Raw genomic sequence first — 17,690 nt, 5'->3', positions numbered from 1 at the left:
TAACTCAAGTAGTATTTCTTCCTAGGATTCCATAGACACCAAAATTACAAGAAAATGGATCAAATTGACTTACCAATTAAGCTTGAAACTCCAAAACCCTAAATTTTCATTTTCATTTTCTTTCCCTTTTTTTCTTCTTTCTTTCCCTGCTATTCGTGCCCTTCTTTTTCCTTTTTCTTTATATTTTTATTTCTTTTATTTATTATAACTATTATATTATTATATTTTAAATTATAATTATTATTTCTTAAATAATAAGTAAATACTTATTTATACATACATTTGTACCAATCAAAGTAATGCAAAGTACTTATACATACCACACACTTGTCACATAAGGCTTATTTGCTAATTTAGTCCCTTGACTTTTCTATAGTTTATAATTAAACTTTTACCCTATATTCAATCTAGTCCTTTCACTAACTTAGCCTTAATTCAAGCTAATTCACTTGTCCAAAATCTAATTAACCACACTACTAACTTCATAAATATTTCTAGTAAATATTTATGAATTCATTTTGTGGAAATTATGACCCAAAAATTTAAATTTTCGATATCCGTAAATTTTGGGTTGTTACAATAGGGTTCCTAATGAAATAATGTGAAATTGGATTTTGATCCGATGCTAAATATCGAAAGATATGTTTATACTGAGTATAGAGACTAAATTGAATAAAATATAAAATATGTTTGGCTTTTTATTTGAAAATGAATTGGATAAAAATTGATATTGTATATTTTTTTGTATTATCATATATAGCTAAAACTGATATCGAGTTGTTGAGAGGGAAAGAAAAAGCGAGAGTCGTAAATGAGTGATACGAGGATTCGGTTTGTACTTTTATGATTCAAGATTTGCATATTCATGTTAATTGCATGATTTAGTATCGAGGTGAGTATATAGTGGTTGTATGAACTAATTTGTTGTGATTGATATTGAATATCGAAACAGTGGACTGAATTGAATAAAATAGAAAGTAGCAAGACTTGATTGATGTATGATATGTGATATGAAAATTTTTTGAACTATGTTATGTGGTATTGGCTATATATTTATATGTGTGTGTGAATTGATACTGAAATAAATTGATAATGATGACATGCAAACTGGCTATATAATATAATCGAAACATTGATCACCACTATAACTTAACAAGAATTCTACTTTCTCCTCCTATAAATAGATGGCATCGATAGAGCTATTTACACAACATTTGAGAGATTGTTATTCTGCTAAAAAGTAAAGAGAATTTATTCTCAACTTATAAATATATTTTATAGAATAACAATTTTACCGGTTTCTATTATAGAAGAGAGAATTTTGGTTTTCACCCCAAAAGAAAAACTTTTTCTAGTTTTGTGTTTTGATTCAATTGGTTCAAGCCTACACTCGAAGCAATCCGTGATATGAGAATAGCGAAGAAGATCGTTTGGCTAAAAGCCGGAAAACATCAAGGATTCGCTTATCCAAAAATACAACTATGATTTTGGTTTAAGGTTTATTGCTATAAATATCACAAATTGGGTCAGTTTTCAAAATTTTCATTTTCCGCTGTGCAAGAAAACCGTTTTTCAAACTGGATTTTTTTCCAATATAGAGTGCCCCTAATTAACTTTAGGATGAATGCTCTGGCATATTGTTCTTTGACAATGTTGGGGCGTCTTTAGGAAGTTCTTTGAAATTGTTCTCCAACCATTTCATATCTATTCGGGCACCTTAAAACTTGTTCGAGACATTCCCCAAAAATGCCTTGCAAAGGTCCTCTTTATCGAGAACGACGTTGATCTTGTAACGACTTACTCATCCACAGGTAATCCGAGTTGTAAAGCTACATCCTCGAGCGTGATTGTACATTCACCGCATAGAAGATGAAAAGTGTGTGTCTCAAGCCTCTATGTTTCCACTAACACGCTGATGAGTGTAGGATCGAGTTTGCAACCCCCGAGCATACAAGACGCGTGCAAGAATCCCGCGTCTTGCAAGTAACCAAGAATTTCGATGTCTAGGCTCTTTAACAAATTATGTATGAACCCCTCCAAAACAAAATTATCCGCCTATTTATATCAACAAAATAAAATAATTATTTTTTTAAAAATATTTTATTTAACTTAATTGAAAATAATAAAATTTGAAATTTCTTCTTACCATTATCACTTGAGTGGCAAAAATGTGCTTATCGTCAAAACAAATCAGAGAGTTTGTCATTTGTGAGAAATTAATCAAAATGAATATACTAAATAATTAAATAAAACTATAGCATTTTTAAACAAGTATATAGCAAAATTTCAAACAAAAATTGAGAAAATTGAGAGAGTTAAGAGAGTTCAGAGAATTAAGAGAGTAGGATTTGAGTAAAAAAAAATTAAAAATAGTCTGGTATTTATAAGAGAAAATTACCGTTGGGCCTTTTTAAAAATTATACTGTTGCCAACATTTAAAGAGTTGTTAGGAAAACAACTGTTGAAGGAAAACGCGCCGAACTGGATGCCCTTTCACACACTCTCTCCAAAAACGGTCCATTTCCCTAATTTAAAAAAAAAAAAGAGGGCGTAAAAGACCAATTAAAAAAAAGACTTATCTTTCTAATTCAGTGTTGTAATACATTTTATAGTTTTAGTAATTTGAATTTATTTTTAATATTTTTAAAATTTATTTTAGAATAATTATTAAGAAAATAATTAAAAATATCAAAATAATATTTTGTTTATATTTTAGGACCAAATTGGTTATTAGCCCTTTAAATTAACTTGTCATGTCATCATTTTAACCGGAGATAACAAATGAGTAAAAAAAATGTAATAATTTGATAGTGTTAATGGCTACTATGTAAGTTTTAAAAGTTAGATGGTTGAAATGTAATCTTGACCAAAGTTTAAAGATAATAAATATAATTTATCCTATTTTTAAATATATATTTATCACAAATTTTATTTTATTTAAACTTTTAATTAATAATTTTAAATAAAATATTATAATTATTTCTAAATGTTAATATAGAAAATGCCCGATTAACTCACATAAGTCGATGGCTAGGGCTAGGGTTTTTTTTTGGTGGCTTTGAGTTTGTTGAGACTGGACTCTGGCCCATTCAAAGCCTTTGGGCTTTCTCTTTGTATTTTGTTAGCTTTGTTTGGGCTTCTAAAGTATTTCACATTCTTCAATCAATGAAGACTTCTATATTGAAAAAACACTATTTTTTAAAAGTATTTTAATATTAAGGAAGCATCAAATATTTTAGGCAATAAATTTAGAATTTAATGTTTACATATTTTTCATATTGGCCATTATTCTTTTTTTTAGTTAAATTTAACTAATAACCTTTCAAAAAATTAAATCATTTTTAACGAAAATACTGACTAAAACATTAATTTTTTAATGATGTTTATGTGGCAACCCATGTGTAACCTACGTGTATTTCATGCTAACGTGATATTGTGTGTCTTTTATTCTACGTTAACAAATAATTTAAAAGTTATAACAATATTCAAAAATAAAATAAAAGTTTATAAAAATTTTAAAAAATAGCATGATATACATGTGGATTGTCATATCTAAATATTTAATGTTTTAGTAAGTGTTTTCATTAATAAATAGCAGTTCAACCCTTTTGAAAGATTAATAGTAAAATTTGACTCTTTTTAAAAGGTTGAGAATCAATTTTAATTAAAAAGTTAAGGACCAATTTGATAAAAGATGAAAAAGATTTAAAACTAAATATGTTACTATATCAAAAATGGAGTTGAAATATATTGGGAAAGTTTAGAGAAACTCAAAAAATATAGGGAGCTTGTAGAAACAATCAAGAAATCTAACAATGGAGATTAAATGGGTTGATAGTTAAACATACCCAAATACAAAGGGACCTTTAACAATTTCAAAAAATGGATACAAGCTCAAGAAACTCCAAAGATAAAGAGGAATCCTCAAAAATAAAATGAGAGTTATGAAACTTCAAAAATAATGTAGAGAAAAACTAAAAACAAGAGAGAGAGATGAAATCCAAAAAGACAACATGAAAAAGCTTAGGGGGGACTTGAGCTTTGGATTTTGCTTCTTCTTCTTCTTCTTCTTTTTTCTGCAAATGATTCCTATTGTTTTAGTCATTTGAGACAGGTAAATTATGGAATACCAAACCTTGTTCTTGTTTAAGTCAACGAGAGAATTAATGGAAAAAAAAATAATATTAGATTGAAAATAATGGAGATGCGATAAAAGAGATGATTTAGAGGTGATGATGGGTTGAGCCGGATTCAAGTTGGACCTCAACAAAATTTTAGGTCTGTTTTTTAGATCTGAGTTCAACTCGAAAAATGGGTCTAGAATTTTGTCCAAGTCCAGTCTGAATAAAAATGCTAAAATTTAAACTTGACTCGACTTGCCCGTATTATATTTTTTATAATATTATTTTATATAAAATAAATTTAAAAATATAATTCATTAAAGACACTAAAATATTAAAACAAATGTTTCCCAACAAATTGAAAATAAACTAAAAAATATTTAAACTTAAATAACATTAAAATATGTGTAATTTAACAAGCAAATGTCTCTAAAATAATAGTAAATTAACAACAAAACTATAATTATACAATATCCAAACAACAATAATATAGTAACAATATAATAGCGTGATGACAGCAAAACAACAACAAAACACAATAATAGTTTTTTTTTTCAAATTCGGGTCAGGTCCGAGTAAAAAACTTACTCGATGCCTAACCTATTTTGAAAACAAATTTTATTTTTTGTCCAAACCAATTTTTTAAATTTATATTTTATCTAAATCCTGTCAATTTTTAAGTAATGCCCCATTCATGATGATGTATACTCATAAGGGCCCTTAGTCTACAAGGTTATTCTCCTCTTGACTAGCTTGTAAGGTAATCCCCGGATTGTATTAAGTTAGGTATTAATGCTTGCCAACAGACTCAATAATATCATGGTATAACAATGTTAATAAAAATTAAACTTAAATTTCAAATTAGAAAAGTAGAGGTATTATATTTCTATAAATAAAAGCAAAAGAATGTATTTAAGAGTATAGGGACTGGAGCATAATTAAACCTCTTTAGTATAAGTTCAAGTTAATTTATGAGGAGGAGTGGGACCCATAATTGTACCACCAATACTGGCTTATAAGCAACGTGTCATCTTTTCTCGAAGATTCAGAATCTTCACATCTTCGCTGCCACTTTACACACGCACTTCACACGCGCTCCCCGCTAGTGAGGAGAAGAATTTTTTTAGATAAAAAGGCTCATCAAAGTCTGAAAATTTCAACTTTTCTGGTCAGGATTTGAATTTTCCGATTATTCGGATTTACAAAGTGAAAAAATAACTTTTTTCTTTTTGAAGGTTTTTATAAAATTATGTTTCATATTAAAGGGCTTCAAGATCTAGGTTTAATTTCAAATGCATTCAATTAATCACTTCTATAGGATTTTAATTATTAATACTATTATATATGTTTGATTTTCGTTTTAGTCAAATTAATTAAATTATATGTATTTATTTTGATAAAATATATTTTAAAGTATATAGAAGTATGATTTTTAATTGGTTATTAAACATGGGGATAGTATTTAAGTACATTTTATTTATATGACTTATATTTTATATTTGTTACATGTAAATATGAGCTTAAAATTAATGTAATATTACTTTTTTTTAATTATTTCTATACATATATTTTAATATATCTTAAGTTTCTTCTAGTTCATTCGTATTTGAGTATCGTTTCGTCTTAGGTTATCATTGTATATCGTCCCTTCGAGTAACAAGTGGTTGTAAAGATGAGCCACATTGGTAGAACAATGACATCGAAGGTGTTTGTGACACTAGCGGCGGATAAGTGTATGGTGTCGCATAACCCGGTTGAGGATAAAATGTTGGAATTATCAAAGATGGCGGATACGTCAATGTTGTTGTTTGCATTGGCACTTCATATGGTGTTGGGGATGGAGGTGGTGAAAAAAATACACATGCAGAAGGTGTTGATATATGGTACAGTGGTGCATAATGTGGTGCTTATGTTTAAAAAAAAATGAGTTAGTGAAAGCACTAGAATAATATGAACCATACTGACCAAGATGTGGTGCAGCCACCGGTGGCACTTGTGGGTTTGGAGCTGATGATGACTTCATCGAGGCATGTACTCCCAACCTAGGATTCATGCGAGATCTTATTGGCCTCCTAAGACGATTTTGCCTAGTCCTTTCCTCCTTCAGCAATAGATTTGACTTATTGTGATGTCTAAACCATGCCATGTACTTCAGAGAGGTTGTCAATTCTAGTGTGAGAATTGGTTCACATAGGTATGAAATCATACCTATGTTCCTAAATGTAGATATATTTCTCATGGAATTTCACTCAATCTTCATTGATTCTCTATCGCAAGTTGATCCTGTGCAATTCTTTGATGTCCTGAAGTTACAACGAAATACTTTGCCTAAACCTGAATTGGTGCATCACTTGATCGGATTCGTTCATCTCCACCGTCACGAAAACTATTAATGGCACTTTCACGTGCCACATATAATGATTGGCCTAGATGCATTCTTAAATTCTCGAATCAGTATGACATTTATTTAGACTATAATAGAAAATTATAAATTTTATTATCTACCTAATACTAAATTTTAAATCCTTGCGTAAATATTATATAATTTAAAATTTTAAAAACTAACTTTGGCTTCCGATTGTTGATCTAACAATAGCTGAATATCTTTGAGCTCGTCTGTTTTACCAACATAACTCGCCTCATTATTTCACCTATTCAAATAATATGTTATTTTAAAAATACAATAATAAAAAAAATATAATGATAACTATGTTATCAGATGAATTTTACCTTATCACGAGTGAGAAAGAATAAGAGGCATTTACTTGGGAACGTAAATATGGAAGCCGGTACCATGCCCATGACTGCAAAAGGAATATGCAACCACCGATTTTAATTTTTTGTGGTTGCGTCTGTAATGGCCCATTTTTAGTAAAATCGGAATAGTGGTTTCGTGACCACAAATCCGATCTAGAAAGAAAATTTATTTTAATATTGTGGCATAGTCTATATTACGATAGGAATACTGCATGAAAATTTTGATAGGAAAATTTTATTGATTATATAGTTAAATTGATAAAAAGAGAAAAGAAAGAAAAAAATGCATTCTCAGGACTCCGTTCCGATAAATCGGATTCGTAAATATTTATTATAAATATTTACGAAGTTAGTTGTGTGTCTAATTAGGTTTTGATTAGGTGAATTCGACTTAATTAGAAGTAATTAGGAAAAAGGATTAGATTGAAATAAGTGTGAATGTTTAATTATAGATTAAAGACAATAAAAGGACTAAATAGTAAATATGCCATTATTATAAAACGAGGCGGTTTAACGTTAAAAGAAAAAAAATCCAAGATATTTTTGATATAAAATATATATTATATATTATATTAACTTAATATTTAAGTGTTAATATATAATATATAAAACATAAAGTAAAGTAAAGTAACAGAATAAAAAGAAGAAACAAAACAGAATAGCAGGGACGAAATAGACAAAAAGGAGAAAGAAAAAGAAAAGAAAATTTGGGATTTCAAGGGTTTAAATTCAATTTGGTAAGTCAATTCAATTCATTTTCTTGTAATTGTTGAGTTTTTATGATCCTAGAACAAAATACTATTAGGTATATGTTGAAATTTTAAGAGTTAGTAGATTTTTTATATAGTTTATGTTGAATTTATGGATAAATTAGAGATTGAACTTATGAAAAATTTAAATTAGAATTGAGAAAAGAGTTTGAATTGTGAAATAGATTGCAATGAGGAGTAAATTATAAGAAGTTTGAAATTAGGGTTTATTAGTGAAATTTTAGGAGTTAAACTAAGTTATAACTAGAATTTAAATAAAATAAAGTATAGATTGTAATAGAAATGGAAATAATTTTAGTTATGGAATAAATTGAAATGTAAGTTAACGTAAGAAATGATGAATTTATTATATCATACATGTTTATTTTTTTAATAGCATAGGAAAATCATTTAATTATTTTTCTCTAACATATAAATATTATATGTTTTATATGAAATTGAAGAGAAAGAAGAGAAAGAGAGGACCTAATTGAAGAAAAAGGAAAAGAGAAGGCTAAGGAGTGAAGGAGGACATCATCTCAATCTTTTGTTGTAAGTACTACAAGATTTTTTTAAATTAATTTTATTTAGATGCTTATATTGTAGTATAGAACTATTTAGAAATAAAATGTAATATATATGTATATATTTAAATTTATAAGTAAATAAATAATAATAATAATAATAGATTATGAAATTATGAAATTTGAAAAGAAAATTATAATTGGAGAATATAAGAAGTTATATTGTTTGAACATTAAGTAATAATGTTGTGACAAAAGTATATGTGTGAAAAAGATGTGAGATTTGTGAATTGTGTAATATGCACTAAATTGTAATGATGAAGAAATGAGAAATCTTCTTCGAGATACTTATGTAAAGTATTTAAATGTATGAAATTCAGTTTTAATGTCCAAGTAGATGAGGTTAGAACTACTAGGATATTAGTGGCATGCCATTAAGGAACTCTAGCGCTCTCTCTGATTATCAGCATATTAGTGCTCTCCGTTCTATTATTAGCACGTTAAGTGCTCTCTGCTTACACATGTGTTTCTCAGTATAGCACTTTAGTGCTCTCTATTCGTTTGTGCATAATAATGCACTTCGTATTTGTTCTGTATATCCAGTGTGTTCTATAAAGTCTACTTTGGGCTAAAGTTATAAGTTGTGAACCAAAGCGAATTATCAATGTACTGAGGTAAGTTTTATAACTTATATAATAATAAATTAAATTTTGTTAATATAAGATACAGCTAAAGAAACTTATATGCATATAAATATATATTGATCAAATGGAATTATAATATTTTAATAGGATTTATTTGCCTATTTATTCTTGTAGTGCTTACTAAGTCTTCACCGACTTAACGCGTAGGTACAGTTAGACTTGAAGAGGTAGAGTCGGCTAGAATATCTCTCATCTCATCACATCCTCAAGAGCTTTATAAGTAGGTTCCATGTTTTGAATTAAAAGTGGCATGTACATAGGTGTTATTTTGATCACATTAGAATGTTACAAGACTTTTTTTGTAAAAAAAAAATGGTATTTAGTATTCTAATGTTTATACTAATGAAATGGCATAAAAGTTTATATAGTATATATATATGGTATTGGTTGTTTTTGGTTTGAACTTGCAGGGGCTTTAGTGCTGCCGAAATTTAAAAAAAAAAAATTCGTTCCACTCCTAATACGTATTTTGGGCCTCGAGGGTCTATTATAAAGACTTAAAAGTTAAACTATGCTATGAATGTTATTTATTTATGAATTATTTCTAAGTTGTCCAATATGTTCGATAATACTCCGTGACCCTGATCCGGCGACGGTTTAGGGTTAAGGGGTGTACAGCGTTGCTCGACAATCTCTTAGTATAATGTGGCCAACACAGTTGATCCACAACTGAGTCACTCCGCTTCTTTCAAGTTGACAAGTTGTAGTAGTCACCTTAAATGTACCAGATTTTGAGATTTATCGGGCATTCGAAGATCCCTGATTAGCCTAAGGATGAATGCTCGGGTGTATTATTCTCTTTCAATGACATTTGCAGAGTTGTCTATATAATTGAAAATTTCTTCCAACCATTTCATCTCCATCTGGCACCAAAAAACTTGTTCGACATCTTGCCTAATAGTTGCTCGCAAATTGCACTCCAATTGTCAACGACCACTGCTCTTGTAACAACTGACCCATCTACCAGTAAACTGAGTTGTAAAACTACATCCTCAAGTGTAATTGTACACTCAACACAAGGAAAATGGAATGTATGTGTCTTAGGTTTTTATTTTTCCATCAAAGCACTGAAAAGTGTGGGATCCAAATTAGTCCCCTCGGGCATACGAGATACATGCAAGAATCCTACCTCTTGCAAGTGTTGTTCAATAACACGCGGTACCCTCACAGTTAAATTGTGTGTACATATCTAAAATTTGATATTTGGCCCGATTATATAAACATAAAAAATTATAACATGAATAATGTTAACAAAATAATGAACTTAATTAAAATTATTTAATAATATTTTATTACCATTTGTAATTGGACGTTGGATATGTACTTCTTATCTAAACGAATAAGAAAAATTATCATTGTAAAAATCAATTAAAAAGAAAGAAATTACGAAATATAAAGTTAAAAGAAGATTTTGAGAGAAATTAAATGAAAATTTGAGAACTAAAAATTTGGGAGAATTAGAAGAATGTGATTAAATGCAAAATGATGAAAATAATTTATAGAGCAAATAAACTAGTCGTCTTTAGCTGTTAGAAAATAGATCGTTGAGAAAATTATCATTGATTGGAAATATGTACGTTTTTATTTTCTCTAAAATTGACTTATTTTCTTAAATGTAAAAAAATCAGCTTCAAACCCTCTTTTTATTTTATAAAATGACATATATTTCAAATTTAACCAAATAAGTTGTACTAACTATTAATTTTATATAAAATAGAATCTTTATTCGAATAGAATTTATAAGTGTATTAATTCTCATTATATTTAAACAACCATCATCCTTTCTCCGAATATTCAGAATCTACAGACCTTCACTACCACTTTGCACACGCATTTCACACGCGCTCCCCGCCCTTTTTTCCTTCTTCGCTCCAAACTTTCGATCTTTATTTATATATAAAATATTCATCCAAAATTGAAACAAAATAATTCAAAATTATTTAATTTTTTTTTATTTTGATTTCGCTTTTTGTAAGCGGTCGAATCTTTGAAAGCTTGAAATTTGCTTTTTTGTTTTTAATTTTAATTTTAATTCTTGCTTTTGGGTTCTCGATTTTTCCACACAGATCATTCCTTGGCTCTAGGGTTTTCTCTCTGTGATTTCATAGATCTTCTTCTTCTTCTTCCTCCTCTTTCTCTTTCTCTCTCGCAGTTGGCGTTTCTTGTAAGTCTCAATTTTCCTTTTTCCGAATAATTCATTTCTTATTAATTCATGTTTGGTTTGGTAAAATTATCATTGATTCGTTGTTTGTTTGCTTAATAAGACAAAAAAACAAACTTTCCAGCTTACTTTACTCTGCAGTTTCCTTTATTTTCTTCGTGATCTTAAATATAATTATAAGTTTTAGTTCTTTTAATTTTACCATGTTGGTCTCGGTAGCCCAACAGTGCATTGCATACATCACGAGATCATTTAATTGATTTTTCCCGTTGTTTTTATGTTTCATATTCTATATATATATATATATTGTCGAATTCAATTTGATGTCCTTTTTGATTTTATGCATTACAAGTCATTTGTTCTAGGAATTTATTGGTCTTTTTATTTTTGCAGGTATTGTTTGTTTATTTATTTTCCTTCTTGGCTCTGATCAAGGCACTGGAGTTTTTTTAATCAATTGGTTGCTAAAATTAGTGACTTGGTTTAGGAGTTTTTCTCTATATATAGGCTTTTTATACTAAGGAGGAAAAGGGGGGCTTGGAGAATTGCTGTGTGACAAGAAGTGAACCTAATGAGATGGCGTAAGAAGTATGGATGTCGATGAGATTAAAAAACTAGATTTTTTTTATAGATAATGTATAGCTAGCTCTTTTTTCTGTACGGATTTCTTACAATTCTTTTATTTACATTTGGTGATTAGGTGGTGTGGTGTTTGTTGGGTACATTAGAATGCTATAATATAAGTTTGACGAATGGATGAAGAACATATGTTGCTTCCCAGTTGGATGGACAAGAATCCAGCTGAAATGGCAGCCGATTCACGATTCTTCATTTTATCTTGTGTTATCGCTGGCCTAGTTGGTATTTTGACTATAGTTTATACAGCTTTCCAGTGGAGAAGAAACATTAACTTAAGTTGGATGAAAGCTGTAGCTAGGTCTAAGAAAATCCCCAAGACCAAGCATAAGGTTCCTGTGGCTCCTCATACTTGGGAGCTGGAATCTGTATCCCGTGCTAAGAATTTAAATTGCTGTGCTTGTTTAAAGCCAATGTCACCCTCTCAAACCCTAGGGCCTATGATATCTTTGGATAGTTTCATTCACCGTTGTAGCATCTGTGGTACAGTAGCTCACTTGAGCTGCTCTACTAGTGCACACAAGGATTGCAAGTGTGTATCTATGATCGGCTTTGATCATGTGATGCACCAGTGGGCAGTTCGATGGGCAGAGCTTACTGATCAACCTGATGAAGCTTCCTTCTGTAGCTATTGTGAAGAGCCATGTAGCGGGTATTTTCTTGGTGGATCTCCTATATGGTGTTGCTTGTGGTGCCAACGTCTCCTACATGTGGACTGTCATAGTAGTATGTCTAATGAAACTGGTAATATTTGTGATTTAGGGCAATTTAGAAGGCTGATTCTCTCACCTCTTTATGTTAAGGAGTTGAGCCCGAATTCTGGATTTCTTAGCTCTATCACACATGGTGCAAATGAGCTTGCTTCTTCAGTACGGGCAACCATTAGGAGTCAGAGTAAGAAGCACCAGCATAATAGTGAAACATCTTTTGATGCATGCAGTAACGGTAACTTCTGTGACATATCCACAGAGAGTACTGCTGATACAGCAGAAAATGTAAATGGTTCTCATGCAATAGAAGAGAACTGCAATGGTGGAATAAACGTAGGAACCCCACGCCAAAATGGTGGCATTGATAAGAACATGGAAAAAAAGCCTAGTTTTAAAAGAAGTGAATCGATTAATCAGAAAGACGAGTCTCAAGCATTGAAGCAAAAATATGAGCTGATTGACCTGCCACCAGATGCAAAACCATTACTAGTTTTCGTCAACAAGAAGAGTGGTGCGCAGCGTGGATGTTCCCTCAAGCTGCGTTTAAACCTTCTTTTGAACCCTGTTCAGGTTTGATTGTTTAGCCATGAAGTTCTCTTTTTCTATTTCACTTATTTATTGGTGGTGGGTAGTTGTTTAGGATTAACTCTGCTAAAAATAAATGAAAACTCCCACTTTCTTGACATTTTTTAGTCCCAAAACTGCCTAGATTAATTTTTTACCTCCATGGTCTTGGAACTGTTATGACTTATATGTGATCTTAGCTTGAAAAGTAATTAGCATCCTAGCAGATGATAAAGATGATGTGCAAGCTAAGCTTGATAAAATCAAGATTGTTGAAACCAGACTGGATTTGTCGATTGGACTGGTTGGGCCAAGAACCGACCGGTGCACTGGTCTGTAGCTAGGCCAAAAACTGGTTGACCTGTGAACTAGTATGAACCGGTAATTGGGCGAAAAAACCGGTTGAACCAATTGAACTGGGTTTTATAATTTTTATTTATATTTTAAATAATTTACTTAATTTGAATTGTCGGACTGGGAACTGACGGCCTGACTGGTTTGACCACCTGCCTGCTACCAAAACATTGGATAAAATAGAATATTTTAATAATATATTGATGAAAATAGTTAAAATTCAGAGTCATCTATCTGTTTCTGGTTATTTGCCTGTTAAAAAAACCACTAGAATATGCACTTGAGGTGGAAGAGTAGCCAAAACAGCCTCTCAAGGTGGCCTAATAATTTTCTAAATTTTTGCTATATCATGCTAGAGTTCATGTTCGGTACTTCAGATATCAGCTTAAGAAAACCGAGAAAGCTGAAACTGTACCTCCACACACTACCACTTGGCCAGGAGTGGGTTCCTCCTAATTTTTGTAAGTTAAAAGGCAGACTTTTGAGTGTCTTAAGAAACTAATAACCTTTTACACTTATACTTAAATTGGTCCACTTGGACTGGCTTTTTATGTTTTAGCTGATTTTGATTTTAGCTTTTGTTCCTGACTTCTATATTTGTCAATAGTTTCCAGTTTGTTGTTTGTGAGGGTTTCTCATTAAAATTGGTCACTATTTTTTGTTGGTTTTCCAATTTTCTATTTTTGAGTGGTTTTTTCATTGAAACTTGTCTCAGGTTTTCGAATTGAGTTCAACACAGGGCCCAGAGATGGGCCTTTTTTTATTCCGAAAAGTGCCTCACTTGAGAATACTTGTATGTGGGGGAGATGGTACTGTTGGATGGGTTCTTAATGCAATAGACAAGCAAAATTTCATTTCTCCGCCTCCAGTTGCTATTCTCCCTGCTGGAACTGGAAATGATATGGCCAGGGTGCTGTCCTGGGGAGGTGGTTTGGGCGCAGTGGAGAGACAAGGAGGCCTTTGCACGGTGTTGCAACAGATAGAGCATGCTGCAGTGACCATTCTTGATCGCTGGAAAGTAGCTATTCTAAATCAACAGGGGAAGCAGCTTCAATCTCCAAAATTTATGAACAACTATCTTGGTATGCTGATTAGTTCTTCTAAGTCTTTGATAATCTGGTTAAGTTGAATGTATAGGTTGTGAACTTGGAATTTGAATCTTCATAGAGGGCAAGCAAGAGCTAGATCTTACAGAATATGATTCTATAATAGCTGGTTTTTTGGTTTGTTTGGGTTTCTACTTAGCTGCAAGTTAGACTTTCTGATATTTGTAAATATCTGTTCGTCATACCCTGAGGTGCCTAAAACCTTGGATCAGATGTGACATTTGGTGATTAAGCTGCCTGATGGGTAGTTTTTAGCTTGTTCAATTATCTTGGTTAGATGAGTGCATTGGTATTTCCAAAGCCTTCCTTATTTACCTATTATAACTTGGTAGTCTTCTCATTGATTATGATTCTTTCACAGGGATTGGTTGTGATGCAAAGGTTGCTTTGGATATTCACAACTTAAGAGAGGAGAATCCTGAGAAGTTCTATAATCAGGTAGTTAAAATCTTTTTGCATTCTGCATTTTGAAATGCTAGGCAAGATGAACAGTGAAAATTGTGTATTGCTTCAACTGAAATGGATTTTTAATTTCTGCCTATCTCGTTATGATAGTTTTGGACTTATCTTCACCGTTTATGTATTTATGAATTCATGGGTTTAGAAATATGAATACATATACAAATAAAATCATGCCATATATATTCTACATCAGTACATTTTTTTTTCTCTATATGTTTTTTACAATTTAAAATGTTGAGATTTTATCACTCAATTCTTAACTTACAAAAGAACTCTTGTCCATTGATGATGGAACATAGTACTTGTGAGTTTTTATGCAGATCCCTGGCTTTTTCTTGACCTTTGGTTGAATTTATTGATCAACATATCTAATTTAAGGTGTAAACCAGAAGGTTGTGAATAATGTATCAGCTGTGATGTATATAAAGAAATGAAAATTAAACATCTTGTCAATGGGATGTATCTGCATGAACTAGATGCATTTTGATCCATTTCTATTTTGATAACTTTTGCATGTGCTAGTTGTCTTATATCATTTGGTTATCCAATTCCATCTTGCTGAAGCTGCCTCAATATACCTGCAGTTTATGAATAAAGTGCTATATGCAAGAGAAGGTGCGAGGAGTATTATGGATAGGACATTTGCAGATTTTCCTTGGCAAGTTAGAGTAGAGGTGGATGGCGTCGAAATAGAGGTTCCTGAGGTATGGATGCTAGCTTTTATTTAGTTACACTTGAGAAAATATAGATATTATGTGATGATTGGTCGTAAGAGTTAAGTCTTGCATATTTTTGAACCTTTTAAAGAAGTTTTCGATTGGAACAATAGCTGCACATAATTCGCTTGGTTTTACCAGTCCATGCTTTCAGACTTGTTTTTGGTTATTTGACTATCTTTTTTTCTTTTCCCCATCAGAAAGTTCTCTTTCATTTCTTAATTGTTTATACATCGATGCTAAAGTGTTCTATTGTGGAAATAACTATTGGTTCTTTACACTGTAAAATTTATGGTTCTGTTCCAAACTTATACAGGATGCCGAAGGTGTACTTGTTGCAAACATTGGAAGCTATATGGGAGGTGTAGATCTTTGGCAGAATGAGGATGAGACATATGAGAATTTTGAACCTCAGTCTATGCATGATAAAATACTAGAGGTTGTCAGCATATCTGGAACTTGGCACCTTGGAAAGCTGCAGGTAAGCTAGTCCCTCGATGAAGGCTAAGCTAATACTTTACATAAACTTTGTATGGCATTAGAGGCATATGAAAACAAGCTCTATCTAAATTGAGCAAATGCCTGGGGAACTTCACTTTGTCACAACATAACACTAATCTTGCTGTCATTTTCTTTCATGCTGGAGAGTAGTGCTTCTAAGTTCTTCATTTAGTTTTTGTTTTTTGTTTTCCCCCCTTTTGGTTCCTCCTGTTGATTTGAGTTGTAGAAGTTTGCAATCAAAGTTCTGTTGTGGGAAATGTCTCTGAGGCCTGAGCCGTGCTGCATTGTGTTATGACAGGTGGGGCTGTCTCGTGCTCGAAGACTTGCACAGGGACGGTCGATTAAGATACAACTCTTTGCTGCATTGCCTGTTCAAATTGATGGAGAACCTTGGTCTCAGCAGCCTTGTACATTGTCCATTTCGCATCATGGACAGGTTCTCTCTCTCTGTCTCTTTCTCTCTCTTTCTCTCTCTCTTGGCATTTTATGTCTATTCATGTTCTCTATGGCCTTACAACTTGATAGCGCTAGCAGATACTGTGTCGTGTTCTAAATCAGAACCACCATAAATCGCACGAAACTATAGATGATTATCATTCCTTGTTTTTTCAATCATATGATTTGGGCAGGCCTTCATGTTGAAGAGGACAGCCGAGGAATCGCTAGGTCATGCAGCTGCCATAGTAACTGATGTGCTCGAGAGTGCTGAAACAAATCATGTAATTAATGCATCTCAGAAGCGAGCCCTTCTACAAGAAATGGCATTAAGGCTGACATAATGGTTTTCTTCTATCATGGTACTTGCTGGTCTGTTAGTCGGTGGTTCTCGTTGCACTGGATTTTTCTCAAAAATGTGTTTTTTTATATCGATATATGATCGTTCTGCTGCTTTTTATCTTTGCCAAAGCTTCTTGTTGAAGAGCGTGTTTGTATATGAATCTTTTTAAAACATTAATACCGAAGAAGCCCTTCAAATATAAAGGGAGGGTATAATTTTGGAAAAAATAGAATCTTTTAGGATGAAAATTATGCCTTGTACGTTTTGCTGAATATGAGAGGTTTTAAAGTTTGACAAATTCTATACAATCCATACATTTCAATGTATTCCTCTGCATATTATTACTTTTAAGCAGATACGTGTTTAACTATGGCTGGACAGAATCGGATTGGTAGTTGAACTGGTTTTAGGACCAATTGATCAGTACTGAATCTTAGAAAAACTTGCTCTTTTTTCCTCTTACAGTAATATAAGCTATCTTCCCTCTTTGGATTGAAGTGGGCATATTTATGGAGGCAATTAACAACCACCAGAATAGTGTAAGAATTTTCCGACTTTGGAAGACCTACACTAAAGTCAAGTGATATATCTTCTCATGTTCCAGGGATTATAGAAGACTAGCAGGAGCCAATTCTTGGTATTTGTTCTGTTAACGTTATATAGTTCTGAAACTTTTGGAGACCATCGAAAGCCATTTTTCGAGTCAAGTCTGTTAAGGGCTAAAAACGGGGATAATATCTTGTTAGCCCCAAACAACAGTGTAACTCCCTCATGGTAGATAGCATCAACCAATTTTAGACGATCTAAATTTTATCTTCATCAACTTTGACATATCACATGACCTAAG

General features: G+C 31.8%; 1 protein-coding gene across 2 annotated transcripts; it reads left to right on the top strand.

Moving 5' to 3' along the window:
* The first annotated feature begins 10,601 nt into the window (after window positions 1-10,601).
* LOC108454532 (diacylglycerol kinase 1-like) lies at window positions 10,602-17,151 on the top strand. Of its 2 annotated transcripts, XM_053030651.1 has the most exons (9): window positions 10,612-11,019; window positions 11,410-12,378; window positions 12,456-12,932; window positions 13,996-14,362; window positions 14,748-14,824; window positions 15,433-15,552; window positions 15,881-16,045; window positions 16,364-16,501; window positions 16,695-17,151. In XM_053030651.1, exons 2-9 carry the CDS (start codon window positions 12,262-12,264, stop codon window positions 16,842-16,844), a joined length of 1,611 nt encoding a protein of 536 aa, XP_052886611.1. In that variant the 5' UTR covers window positions 10,612-11,019; window positions 11,410-12,261; the 3' UTR covers window positions 16,845-17,151. The 2 variants fall into 2 exon arrangements, with proteins under 2 accessions (XP_017608518.1, XP_052886611.1); XM_017753029.2 differs by having other exon boundaries at window positions 10,602-11,019; window positions 11,410-12,932.
* Window positions 17,152-17,690: the final 539 nt, after the last annotated feature.

This window comes from Gossypium arboreum, chromosome 7 (genome assembly GCF_025698485.1).
Source record: "Gossypium arboreum isolate Shixiya-1 chromosome 7, ASM2569848v2, whole genome shotgun sequence".
Taxonomy (NCBI): domain Eukaryota; kingdom Viridiplantae; phylum Streptophyta; class Magnoliopsida; order Malvales; family Malvaceae; genus Gossypium; species Gossypium arboreum.
This window is presented reverse-complemented; position numbering and strand designations above follow the sequence as displayed.